At 37.5% G+C, this 13,870-nt stretch overlaps 2 protein-coding genes across 2 annotated transcripts; one reads left to right on the forward strand and one right to left on the reverse strand.

Moving 5' to 3' along the window:
- The first annotated feature begins 522 nt into the window (after nt 1–522).
- LOC145615074 (F-box protein At3g12350-like) lies at nt 523–5,713 on the forward strand. Its single transcript, XM_081670149.1, has 2 exons — nt 523–1,575; nt 4,893–5,713. Exons 1-2 carry the CDS (start codon nt 682–684, stop codon nt 5,346–5,348), a joined length of 1,350 nt encoding a protein of 449 aa, XP_081526275.1. The 5' UTR covers nt 523–681; the 3' UTR covers nt 5,349–5,713.
- A 4,981-nt stretch (nt 5,714–10,694) lies between these two features.
- Nucleotides 10,695–12,740, reverse strand: LOC145613296 (LIM domain-containing protein WLIM1-like). Its single transcript, XM_081668377.1, has 5 exons — nt 12,405–12,740; nt 11,715–11,811; nt 11,556–11,596; nt 11,354–11,440; nt 10,695–11,031 (listed from the first exon to the last, which is right to left on the reverse strand). The coding sequence occupies exons 1-5, from the start codon at nt 12,540–12,542 to the stop codon at nt 10,819–10,821; spliced, it is 576 nt and encodes a 191-aa protein (XP_081524503.1). The 5' UTR covers nt 12,543–12,740; the 3' UTR covers nt 10,695–10,818.
- Nucleotides 12,741–13,870: the final 1,130 nt, after the last annotated feature.

Here is a 13,870-nt window from a genome sequence, read left to right on the forward strand (position 1 = left end):
CACGAAGGCAAGGATGATATTCTCTCTCTTCCCTTTTTGTTTCAAATTTCTTTTGTTAACTCTCTCTCTTCCGTTTTACTCCCTTTTTTTTAATTCATTTATCTGCTGCTTGCTCTGCTTACTTGGGCCCACCAGTCCTTTAGCTTTACTCAGATAAAACGACAAAAGTAAGGGAAAATTACTAATTTACCCTTAGTTGAATCTAAAGTGAACTCAACTTAGTTGAGACCAAGAAATGCTAATCTTGAAAAAGTCAGAATTGAAAAATACAAGTACATTCAAGTATTCAACGTGTCCGGAAGTCGTGACTTATAATCTGACTGACTGCTTCATCTTTTTACCTTCAAAACTAACACGACACCACGTGTAGTTTGTACATTCCTAAATCAACAATCCTGCACTTTCGTGTACCTTATCACCACTCACTTGTGAAATGACCATTTTACCCCTGTACTGTTGAACTAGATTCGCATAGCTAAGGCACAAAATACAGGATCTTCCTTCTTAAAACAATCAGCAACATTCATTTCTTCCTCCCTCTCTTCCTCAAATACCAACCACAATTTCATTCACAAATTTCAAATTGAAGTTCAAAAATTCAACTTTTCATTTTGTCAAAAATCCTTAAATTTTTTTTTTTTAATATAAAAATCAGATCAAATTCCTTGTTTTTGGATAAAAATGGCGAATTGCAGTGAGATGTCTGCATTTACATTCTCAGACTTCCCAGAAGATGTGCAACTTTGCATCTTATCATTCTTAACACCTTCTGAAATCTCCGCCTTTGCCTGCACCTCGAAACGTTTCGTATCGCTGTTTCGAAACGGCGGCGTTTGGTACGCCATGTGTGACCGAAGGTGGGGTTCGAAGACCGAGATCAGAAAATGGGGCGACAGCAAAATCGGGTTCAAACTCCTCTACAAGACATTGTCGGAGTACGAGAATCTTGTCGGATTTTGGCGGAGAAGCGGCGGAATTGCCGGCGGAGGAATCTTCGGCGACGCCCCTCTAGTGTTCTTTGAGTGGGGCGAATCCTGTGTGACAGGGTCTAGGTTATCACCTTCTAAAGATGGTTCTTACAATGTCATCAAATCGCCCTTTATTCGCTTGAGCTTGTCTGCTGATGGGCAGCCCTTGAATTACCTCATAAATTATACCCAATATAATGACAAGGAATCGGGATTGGGTTCCGCTTCGAATTCGGGTATGGATTTAATTCAAGTGAATGTGAATTTTATGGGGAAAGGTCATGTGGTGTTGGAGGAAAGTAATTGGAATTGTGGGAATTCAGGGGGTTCTCCAAATGGTAATGGAATTGGGAATAAAAATTTTGACAATGTTATAGTAGGGAGTCCAGAGGTGGAGATTGGGTCGCCACCGGACCGGATGATGTCGGAAATGTATCAGTATTTTGCTAACAGGATGAGTCCTGGGGCGGGCGGGGAGCGGGCTTGGAGGCGGCAAAGGAGGAGGGAGAAAGAGAGGCAAGGGAGGAGGAAGTGGGAGCCTGAACATCTTGTTAAGATAGTTAATTGCTCCCCTTCTCCTTCGCGCCCTTTGCAGGGCCTATGGAAGGTTTGTATTTTTTATGTATTTCTGTAGTTTTGTTTGCTTTGTTACATTTTATGATGTTCATGTTATTCCATTTTCTGTTCATGTTGAATTTGTTCAATTTCTATGATTATTGATTTATAATATGATGCTGAAGGTGCATTGAGACTGGGAACATTATTGACTAATTACTATATTTAAACTGATAAGTTCAGCATTCCAATTACTATGATGGGTGGTTTTTGGTAATAGTTTAGTTTCGGGTTTTTTTGTCGAATTACATGTTTCAACTTTCAAGTGATATTTAGGAGCATCTGTTTCAAATGCTATCAGTTTGCTTTCTGAATTTAATTTGTGGTTGCCGCCTACTCTTTTAAAGTTTAAATGCTGGACGTTTTACCCATGACATAAAGCTTCATTTCACTGTGTATTTCCTGTCATTTGTTCTGTTATTGAAGAAAATTCATGCTGAAGTTTAGGTCACCTCATTGCTTGCTCCTTCTTTAGTTAAGGTGTTACTTGCTGAGTTAATATGCCTTTCATTCTAAAAGGTCAACTGCTTTTTTCCTTCCTCATCTTTGAAGTATACTTCCCTTGGCCCAGTAAGTAGTTGTGGTTATTTCTCTTTTGACCGGATGATGTATTGTTTAAGTTATTATTAAATGGAAGAATTAAGTCACAACAAAATATTATAATCATGGCATGGAATATAATAATTATAGGAAATCTATGTATACTTGTATAGTAGTCTTTAGAAATATGTACTTTTATAACTTTATAAGTCTATAGCCCAATATAGAGCTTTTTAAAAGGACTACTACAAGTATGTATTTTGTACTACTTTTTCTTATATTATCTTTAAACATGGCCTAATCTGACATTCAAATAATTGCGTTTCATCAGTTTAAACATGGCCTAAATCATTCAAAATTTTTATTATACTTTAGCTTATTTTAAGTGACGTTTTAAAGAGTTTGTCCCAGGAGGTGGCTACTCATGTGTAATATTAGTTCGATAATATGCACTTGCGGTTCTATTTGGTAACATATAAGGCAGGGCAGCCTTTTATTAGATTACAAAGAAGTACATTATTAATTTGAAAAAGAAAAGCAAAAGATAAAAAAAAACCCTTTAATAGAATATAATAAGGGGGTAAATGGTAGAATAACAACTGGGAAAAAGTGGCATGAAGGCTTTGAAGAAAGGCGGCATCTCATCAGCCAAGATCTTGTCAGTCCTACTGCCGCCATCAATACTACTTTGTATAAGATTATTCTTGGTCATTCTTTCAATACTCAATCATGTGGAGTGTTTTGGAGTAATATGTTTGTTAATGGATGAAATTACTGATGAAGGTAACTACGAGAATGATGATGGCAAAACTTAGATCTTATTGGATTTCAGTAGTGTTTTGGAGTAATACCGCATGTTATTTGGATTTGGATTTTGCTCTCGTTATAGCAGTTTTGATGATTTATGCATTGTCTGTGTATAAAAATTGAGTTTTAATTCAGAAAGATAAGGCTTTGATTGAAACTGAACTCGAAAATTACAGTAGAATTTTTGTGGGTTTGCTTTAGCTGTTATTGTTCTAAAAAATTCAGCCTTTGTTTATGAAAATACTGTTGATAAATATACTGTTATTATTGATACAGCTAGTATTTGTATCATGAATGTTTTTGGTCTTTGTTTTGGATACTCTGTATGAAGTCATCGTTATAGAAAAGTTGGATTTTGTTGATAAAATACTGTTATTGTTCCTAAAAACTAATCTTAGGAAATTATCTTTTCTTTGCTAAAACAGGATCTAAGTAAATGAGGGTAGAATTTTATGGAACAAACATTAACATAAAAACTAATGAGTTTTTTTTTTTTTTTTTTTTTTTTCCTTCTCGGAACAGAGTAGTAGTTGTTTAAAAAAGAATTTATGTACTCAATTTGGGAAATTTTATACTAGTAAAAAAGATAGTCTTGTTCGTAACTGAATAGTGTGAAAAGATTTTTTCAGTTTGATTGATGGCTTAAAATTCCCAGATTATGTCTTCTGTTTTACGCAATTGGGAAAAAGGACAAAGCATATTTTTATTTTTGGGAGGGGTTTGGTAGTCTTGTCCCTAACTAAATACTGTGAAAAGATAATTTCTGTTTGGTTGATGGCTTAAAATTCCTAGACTACATCTTCTGTTTCAGGCAATTGCGAAAAAAGACAAAACATTTTTATTTTTTTTATTTTTTTTTTTTTTGGGGGGGGGGGGGGTAAAGGAAAGAAAAATTAAGATACATACTTTTTGGAGAAAATAACTTTCATTCTATTAATTTTAGCAACAACAATTGAGCACCCCCTCTCGGTTTTCTAATACTAATGTTTTTCTTTTTCTTAATATGCGACTTCCCGTATTCTCATTACTTTTAGTTAATGTGGATTTGCATTGCTTATTCAATTTCATAGAAGGAAACAAACTTAAATTTTACGCATGGTGATAGAGTGCATGCTATAGTTTGACCGCCATAACTTGTGTTGTTTACAAATTTGCCTGCATACATGTATGAATTTTGCTGAGTTGTTGCAATAATGGTGTGCTTGACAAATGATATGTCCTCACCTTTTGGAACAGATGGAAAGAGAAAATATGATTATTTCTCCACGAATTATATTGTAAGAAACCAAGGGAAGATTTGTGAAATCTCTGTGGAACTGGAATGCATTATCTGTCCTTTTTTCGTCTGCCTGGATTGCTCCTTGCTTGGATTACTCCTTTTGCATTGCCAAATATTAAAAACAAGATAAAGTTATTGTGTCAGTATATTCCTTTTATTAAAGAAATCAAGGGAAATATTGAGAATTCTTTTCTACAAAAGTGGAATGCATTTTATGTCCTTTATAAGAGGCTTGGAATGCTCCTTGCTCGAAAACATATATATGTATGTCTGTGCTTCTGCATCAAGTTAAGATGATAGATTGTAAGGAATTGGCATTCAGAAGCATCCTCTGTAAGCTTTTGTGTAGTTTTTGCCTTTTTGGCTTTCATTAATATACTATGAAAATGATTTTATGAACATTTATCTGCTGAACATTTCTCTGAAGTGATTTATGATGCAAATCCTTCTTTACCAGTTGCTTTTATATCCAATTTTATTACTAGTATTTCATTGTGGGTTTTGGCCTTTCAGATAAAGGTGTGATAATAAATTTATTTTTGTAATCCAGTGTCTGTCAAGGAAGACACAAAAAAATGTTATTTGTTTCTTTGCTTTGATTTTCTTTATTAATCTATGCACCTGTTTGAATCTTGTGGATGCCTTGAAGAGCTGCTTAGTTGACATTATTCCTGATGCTGCAGGGTATAAGTGATGACATGAGTCTTGATTTCTATCTTGTGGCATACGATGACATTGGAGGTGTCGCCTGTCGAAGAGTTGGGGACTCTTTGCAACCCCTGTCTGGTTATGCACCTGTATTTTGGACTTCAAATGCAACATTTATTGAATCCCCACTATCTCATGAAGAAGACTATGTATACAATACCCGGATGCATCTTCGGCCTACAGCTGAAGGAGAAGACGATATTTATGAGTATTCACCTTCATGTGTTATGTACATTAACTCAAGTTACGACCTTATTATTCCCGATTCTACAGGGAGTTCAACAAATCCTCGTCATGTTGAAGGAAGGATTTGGCAATATGTTGATGGGTCGTTTGGGTTTGGATTTCTTCGTAACAATTTTATCGTGGACATGAAGCATATTGCCCAAGATGACTATCTTTTGGATGCTGCTGAAGTTTGTTGTGGCTGATGCTGATCCATCCTTTGGATCCATTTATGTGCAGAGTTTAGAAACAAGTCTAATGATTTTAGGTATCGCAGCTTGTGATTCTAGATGTTTTAATTCATTCTTTCTTTTTTTAGGAACTTGTAAGTGACCAGGCCCATGTTTGGTGTGGGGTTACCGATGAACCGAGGTACCCACCCTAGGGCCAAAATCACTTGTAGTGTTGTAACATATTCTTGTAAGATATTCCAGGGTTATTTTCTAGTTGGGCTAGTTTTATTTAACCCTAACCATTCTTTCCTTTGTTGCATTTGCTGGATTTTACTGTAATTTGCACTGATCCTCAAACCCTGCACTTTGTAATAAATTCAAATTCCAATAATGTTTCATGATGGAATTTTATATCTTTCTTTTTCTTTCTTTTTTTTTCTTTTTTTTTTTTTTTTTTTTTTTTTGAGGAAATATTGATGTATATACTTGAGCAAATAAGTTTGTCTGTTTTTACCATGTACTCCATCTTAATTTATATGCTATGATAAAAGTGTCATTGCCTAAGAGAATTAATGTCAGTGTTCATTGTGATGAAATTGTCTCCAAAGAGGTGGTATTTACAATTAAGTAATAATTATAATTTGTAAATGAAATTCTTCTTTGATTGGTGAAGAAATCATTATCATGGAATCGTGCTGAGAATTTCATTGCAAAATCACATACATAAGTTCATTATCAAAAATTCATAATAGTAATTCAATGTTGTTTAGTTAACAGATTGTAAAATGTCATTCATGTGGAGAAAACTAGACAGCCCAGACAGGAGCACAAAGGTAACAAAATATGGCATCTAATCTTGGCCAATTATCTGTTTGGCTATCTTTTGTGTCAAATACTGAAGATCATGATTTACAGAAGAAGTTTTAATTCAGTGTGAGTTTACAAGTCACCATCCACACACATGTCTGATTTTTCTGACTTATTCACAACCTTAATTTACTGCATGTGTAAGTGTAACCTGTACTTTTGGAAAGCCCCATGTTTTTTAAGGTGTCATACAGAAACTGTTCTTTAGTGTTTCCCATAAGGCTGTCTTCTTTTGTTGTGGAGGACAATTATTGTCAATTGATGCAGGGAACTACCTTAACCCAGTGGGGGTTTCCCGCTGCCAGTCTCAAGCCTTGATAAAGGAGGTGGGTTACGGTAAGCCAGTGACATCTAGAGTAAAACTTTGTCATATCGCTTGACATGAGCCACAATGATTGAGAATAGTACTAGGACGGGTGACCTCATGGTACATTCCCATGTTGGTTCATATAGTTGACCCCACTTATGGGATTAAGGTGTTCAAGAAAGCAAGTGAGATGCAGGGCATTACATTGAAGGCCTGCATTGATAATTGGAGCCTATCAGTTTTCAAATTAAGTTATGAAAATCTAGCTGTTATGTCACTATCAGATAGCTGCTGCATTTATCTGCATTGCTGGCATCTTTCTGGTGGATCTTTTTGGTTATTTGATGTTTGAAAAGACTTTATTTTCAAAATTCAAACAACAATTACTACTATGCATTATTTCAAATTATTAAATTACACCTTACAAGTTACAAGAACATGATCTCAATTCTTATGTGATATGACAATGTTTCAGGGATCAATATAATGAGCACGATGTTTTTGTAACTAGTTTGTCCCTTCGATTGTTGTCATTTTGCTACATCACGTGAAATAGTTGCTCCTAGAAGCACCTAATAACTTCATTACGGACCCTAGAACAACCAAGAGGCATTGGGGTCTCAAGAAATGTTAGGGATTGATCTGCCATAGTTTGTTTATGCTCGGTTTCAGTTTACTCTTTGAGAGAGAGTAAAACATGTATTTGAAAAAAAAAATATATATGAACTGTTGTATGCAAAAAGGATTAAACTTTTTACAAAACTGGATTCAAATTGCACATTATTGCTTCAGCATATTGCATGGTACAACATCACAATACAATACAACACAACACAGCTCAACACATCATAACCCAAATCTACAACCACAACAAACAGAAAATTTAGAGGTTTCGGTCTCTATTGGAACGAAAACCAATCTAAATCAATCAATCAATCAATCAATCAAAGCCTTAATCCCAAAAGTGGGGTCGGCTAACATGAACCAAATTTGATTATTCCGTGTAGTCATCAACATAAATCTTTCTCCTCCATCCCTTACGATCCAAAACTTCATCCTCACGTAAATCCATGCACTTCATATCCTTCCTCACTCCTTCCAACCAAGTCATCTTTGGTCTCCCTCTTCCTCGTTTAATCCCTCCATGGTCCCACTCTTCCACTCTTCGCACCGGTGCACCCTCGGGTCTCCGTCTTACATGTCCAAACCAACGCAGACGATTTTCCCTTAATTTATCTACAATGCCCGCCACACCTACTTTCTTGCGAATAACCTCATTTCTGATTCTATCTCTTAAAGTGTTTCCACACATCCACCTTAACATGCGCATTTCCGTAACCTCCATCTTTTTAATATGCTCTTTCTTAGAAGCCCAACATTCTGTACCATAGAGCAACACTGGTCTTATGGCAGTCCTGTAGAATTTTCCCTTCAACTTTAAGGGAATGCTGCGGTCGCATAACACTCCCGTGGCCGCTCTCCATTTAAGCCACCCTGACTTAATCCTGTGGGTCACGTCTTGATCAATGTCACCATTCTTCTGGATGATCGACCCTAGGTACTTAAAACATTCACTCATGGTCAAATCCTTTCCATCCAAACTCACCACTTCATTGCTTGTACCCCTCTGAGTGCCAAAACGACATACCAAATATTCAGTCTTACTCCGACTTAGCTTAAACCCTCTAGATTCCAACCTTTGCCTCCATTGCTCCAACTTGACATTAACCCCATCCTTAGTCTCATCCACCAAAACGATATCATCTGCGAACAACATACACCATGGAACCTCATCTTGAATTGGTCTAGTTACTTCATCTAGAACCGTTGCAAAAAGAAAAGGGCTTAATGCAGACCCTTGATGCAATCCGATTGTAATAGGGAAATCTTTTGTCAACCCTCCGCATGTCCTCACATTTGTTGACACATCCCGATACATATCCTTAACTAGGTCTACATACCTTCGTGGGATACCTTTCTTCAACATTGCCCACCAAAGTATCTCTCTTGGCACCTTGTCATATGCCTTCTCTAAATCAATAAAGACCATATGAAGATCTTTCTTCTTTACCCTATAAAACTCCATCATTTGTCTTATTAAATGGATTGCCTCCATAGTAGATCTCCCAGGCATAAAACCAAATTGGTTATCTGAAATGCTTGTGCATGCCCTCAACCTTTGTTCAATCACCCTTTCCCACAACTTCATAGTATGGCTCATAAGCTTAATTCCTCGATAGTTAGAACAATCTTGAGCGTCTCCTTTGTTTTTATAAACCGGGACCAAGGTGCTCTTCCTCCAATCTTGTGGGATCCTTGTAGCCGTCCATATCTTGTTGAAAAGGTTTGTTAACCAATCAATACCAATCTTACCCAAACACCTCCACACCTCTATCGGTACCCCATCAGGGCCAACCGCCTTCTTAGGTTTCATCTTCCTCAGTGCAATCTCCACCTCTACTCTCCTAATCCTTCGCACATACTCCATGTTGATTTCTTCATCACTCATAGAGGTATCTCCTATCACAACTCCATTACTTCCATTAAATAATTCATCGAAGTACCCCTTCCACCTGTCCTTGATGCCCTCCTCTTGCACTAGGACCATTTGGTTCTTATCTTTGACACACTTCACCATGCCAATATCCTTCCTTGCCTCTTGTCTTCTCTTTGCCATCTTATAAATGATCCTTTCTCCCTCCTTGGAATCAAGCTTTTCATAAACCTCCTGATATGCCTTTTCTTTTGCTTGGCGAACAGCTGCCTTTGCCTTACTCTTAGCCTCCTTATACGCTGCAAAGGTTTCATCACTCCTACATTTTCCTAAGGCTTGATAGCATTCCCTTTTTTGCTTAATTACTGCTTTCACCTCTTCATTCCACCACGAAGTATCTCTCTGTACCGAAGTTCTTCCCCTTACTTCCCCTAAGACCTCTTTGGCCACTCTTAGGAAACAGTTCTTCATTCGTAACCAAGTCATGTCCGGATCCACCTCTCCATCCCAATCCGCTTCTTCAATTACCTTTTCTGTAAAAACCTTAGCTTTTGCATCCCTTAGGGTCCACCATCTTATCCTTGGTTCTTCTTGTCTAACTTTTTTCTTCGCCTTCTCTTTCAGACGAATAGTCATTACCAATAGCCGGTGTTGGGTGACCACACTCTCCCCTGGGATAACCTTACAGTTTATGCAACTTTGTCTATCTATGCTCCTTGTGAGCAGGAAGTCTATTTGAGTTGCATTTGCTCCATTCCGAAAAGTTATCAAGTGTGAATCCCTCTTCTTAAACCAAGTATTAGCCAAAATTAAATCATATGATTGGGCAAAATCCATAATAGCTTCACCACCGGCGTCCCTCTGCCCATACCCAAAGCCTCCATGGACACTCTCATAGCCATCTCGGCTCGCCCCAACGTGCCCATTTAGATCCCCTCCAATATATAACTTCTCTGAGTGGTGGACACCCTGCACCACCTCGTCTAGGTCCTCCCAAAATTGTCGTTTCTCTTCTGCATCTAAACCCACTTGGGGAGCATAAGCACTGATAACATTCACAATCTCCTTGCCACATAGCAACTTCAGCCTTATCAACCTATCGTTCTTCCGATAGACCTCGATCACCTCTTTTGCCAACCTCTCATCGAGAACCACACCAACTCCGTTCCTAGCTCCACCATTCCTTGTTCTGTGGCTCGTTTCTTGCCCAACATACCATACCTTATACCCCAAAACCAAGCCTCGAGCTCCTTCTCCTGTCCATCTTGTCTCTTGGAGGCACATGATGTTCACGCGTCGTCTTTTCATTACTTCTACCAATTCTGCTGATTTTCCCGTAAGAGACCCCACATTCCAAGAACCAATCCGCAAACTAAATTCTTTTCTCCCACGCTCCCTCCTGATCCCAACTCCAAGCCCTTGATTATTTGACACCACAATTGGGCAATATGGCGCGTCGCTTCTGGGCGACGACCTAGCAACCCTTACATACTTATCACTGCACCCGGGTCTGGGAAGTGCAGCGCGTCGCTCAGTAGGGAACGCCCCAATGGCACGCCCTTGCTCATTTGACACCACACTCGGGCAATGTGGCGCGTCGCTTCTGGGCGACGACCTAGCAACCCTTGCATACTTATCACTACACCCGGGTCTAGGAAGTGCAGCGCGTCGCTGAGTAGGGAACGCCCCCACGAAAATATCTGTTTGGCTCATGAACTTAGAGAAAACTAACGAAAACCAATCTAAACTTAGAGAAAATGGATGTTCTCTTATCTGACGTATAAGGCATGAACAACAGACAGAGAGACATGAAGAAGACACAAAAATCAGCGTTGTTAGGACTCTGCGGCAACTTCTCTGATCTTTGTTGAGTTCTCCAGGTCACCCTCAAGCTGGCTAAGGTTTCCCTTCTCCTTGATGAGTTGAGTATGGTGGTGTTTGCAGTACAGCCGCCCCTCATGGCCAATGTAGTTTGAGGGGCTTATTGTGCATCCGCCTTGGAAGCACTTGAAGCAGCTCTTATGATAGGCACTGCCATTCACCGTCACCTACAAAAAGATCAATATTTTTCTTTTAGTGCACTTAACTTTGTGCCCTTAAAAAGTACTTTCATAAAATCGTTTTCTTACAAATTTCATTAACATTTATCAGGATTAGCCCGGTTGCAGCAAAAAATGTGGATTTTTTATACAATGAAACAAAAGGAGTGCTAATTTCTTCTTCCCCTTTGCATTGTCATGTCTTTTAGGAAAGGTCATAGATTTATGGTAAAGATGTAAGGCAGTTAATTTAAATCTCTTTGACATACAATACAGATTTGAAGACCTGGAGTTAAACAAAAAATGAATACATTCGAACAGTGAGCAGTACCTTTTCGGTTGGATAAGCAGTCTTGGAGCAACCCGCACATTTATCCCTAGTTCCACCAAACATGGAAGAGACTTTGCTAGGAGGTTTCTGAACAAAGTAATTCATAATCCCAAAATGAGAAATCGAAGATTATAACAAGCTCTCAGAATTAACTGAGTAATTGTGTGTGTTCACTTATTTAATCAAAGACTTTAAGATGTACCTCACTATCAATGGCTCTATCTGGCTTTGTTTTAGGTGTGCCTGAAACCAAATTTCGAGGTTTGATAAGTAATAATTTAGCCAATATCACAGTTATATCCATTTGTAACTGTATCATCTGTATTTGTATCGTAAGATTGAGGATCTTAAATCGGTATACCTTCAAAGCTTTTGTCTAAGCTGCCAGTTAGCTTAAACAGCTGATCAAAATGCGGCCTGCAGTACAATACCCCTTCAAAGGAATTGTAATTGCTAAGCTGCAAAACCAAATTTCATATTTTAGCAACACCTTCAAAACATCACAAATGGCGCTGTCTAGTTTCAGATCTGCCAGATTTAAGCATTGTTACAAAATCCATGCTTAAAGGTCTAGAAGTTGCACAACCACTTGCATGTTGATGCATCAAACTAGAATCTATTTTCTTATACAAAAATGATGGACTCAAAACTTGACCCATAAAACACAAAATTTATGGACTCAAAACTAGAATCCGCAATATTTCTCCCTCCAATCCAATTCAATACACAAGTCAACATAATAAGTTAGTCTAATTTTCAGCAAAAGTATTGTAACAAAGCTCTAATAGATGACATTGTAACACAACTCTAATATTGATATTGTAACACAGCTCTAATATTTATTGTAAAAAGGCCTATGATGTAACATGTAACACAGCTCTAATATTTCAAATCAAAAGAAATTAGCTAAAATGATCCAGATCCGAGATGGAGAAATCTACATTAGAGAAATCCGTACAATCATCCAACAATATAGTTATGTAATGAAAATATAATAAATGTGACAGCGGAAAATACAAAGAAGGGGCAATAATAATAATAATAATAATACCTTGAGGGTGCCCTTGCAATGGTGGCAACGAAAACAGGCTTTGTGATAGACCTTATTGTCGGCGGTAAGCTTATCAACAAGATAGACAGTTTTATCACAGGCCTTGCATTTGGGATTAGTGCTTGTGATTGTAGCCATATTTCTCCTGTTTAAGAAAGAAAGATGGGGTTACAATCACAAAAGCAAAAGGAAGGAAAATGAAAGAAGCTGTAATGTAATGTTAAGAGGTAGCTATGCCTATGGTTGTTTGAAAAATATGAGAGGAAGAAAAGATAGAGGGAGAGGAGTGGTGGTGGGGCTGGCAGGAGATTGCGGAGACCAAAAGCACAAGTTAGAAGTTGGATAATTGAAAGCAGAGGTCTTTTGGCAATCATTTTGTCCGATTTTTATGCACCTAACTAGTAACCACCGCTGTCTTTTCCCTTTTTCTCCCCAATTTTATTTCTTATTTCTTTAAAAAAAATATTTTCATTATTTTTTTTAATATACTTTCATTCTTTCAATAAAAAGATAAACATTTTCCTCAAAAAAAAAAAAAAAAAAAATAAATAAATAAATACTTTTTTTTAGGGCAATATATAATTACTTTCATTGTTTTAAATAAAACACAAAAATAAAAGTATTTTCCTCAAGAAAAAAAACACACAAAAAAAAAAACGGTTTTTTCATCGGATATCTTGAATTTTCAAATAATTCATCAATCATTCTCGGTGCTTTAAAATTGTACTAAATAACCCTCAGCAAAATGTCAGTTAGTCATTGAGTCTTAATTAACTCTTAATTAATACAGAATTCCCGACAAAGAAAAAGGAAAAAAAAAAAAAACTAAAACAGAGTTAACTAATTATACTTACTAAGGGCCTATTCTCTTACGTTGAAATTCAGTTCAGTTCAGTTCAGCTCCTAATTTCCTTCTCTTATAAAATATTCAGTTCAGTTCAGTTCAGTTCAATTCAGCTGAGTTCAGTCAATGAGAAAAGACCCTAAATTACCATTATGCCCCTTCCTTCCTTCTCTCCTTCTCTAACCATAATCATGTAGGGGTTTATAGGTACTACGCAGCGGAAATAACATGAATCATATTCATAAAGCACCTAAACCAAGGATCATTGCATAACACATAAAGAACACATAATTGTACCTTTGAAGCGTGATTCCACGTGCGATCGAGCAAGAACAATGGGAGATAAAGAACCTCAAGTGTGATTCCTCTACTTGGTCCACGAGCATGAATTAAGACCTCCACTAATGCTAGTTAGTTGCAATTGAACCCTTCAATTGACCTTCTACGGAGAAGAGTGACATACCAACCAAGAACCACCACACGCGCCACCACGGGTGGCCGGCCGTGAGTCCAAAGGGGGGAGGAGTGAGAGCCGTGAGTTTGAAAGAGGAATTATGGTTTTGGGATTGGTTGCCTTGATGTCAAAATCTACTGTAAGTTGATTATGACTGCTTGCATCCAA

This window comes from Chenopodium album, chromosome 25 (genome assembly GCF_948465745.1).
Source record: "Chenopodium album chromosome 25, dcCheAlbu1.1, whole genome shotgun sequence".
Lineage (NCBI taxonomy): Eukaryota > Viridiplantae > Streptophyta > Magnoliopsida > Caryophyllales > Amaranthaceae > Chenopodium > Chenopodium album.

Excerpts from the sequence above, each read along its gene's own strand:
- LOC145615074 (XM_081670149.1), top strand. The coding sequence starts at position 682 with ATGGCGAATTGCAGTGAGATGTCTGCATTTACATTCTCAGACTTCCCA. Across the intron at positions 1,576-4,892 it reads CTTTGCAGGGCCTATGGAAG|GGTATAAGTGATGACATGAG; the intron begins GTTTGTATTTTT and ends CTGATGCTGCAG.
- LOC145613296 (XM_081668377.1), bottom strand. The coding sequence starts at position 12,542 with ATGGCTACAATCACAAGCACTAATCCCAAATGCAAGGCCTGTGATAAA. Across the intron at positions 11,812-12,404 it reads ATTGCAAGGGCACCCTCAAG|CTTAGCAATTACAATTCCTT; the intron begins GTATTATTATTA and ends TTGGTTTTGCAG. Across the intron at positions 11,032-11,353 it reads CTGCTTATCCAACCGAAAAG|GTGACGGTGAATGGCAGTGC; the intron begins GTACTGCTCACT and ends ATCTTTTTGTAG.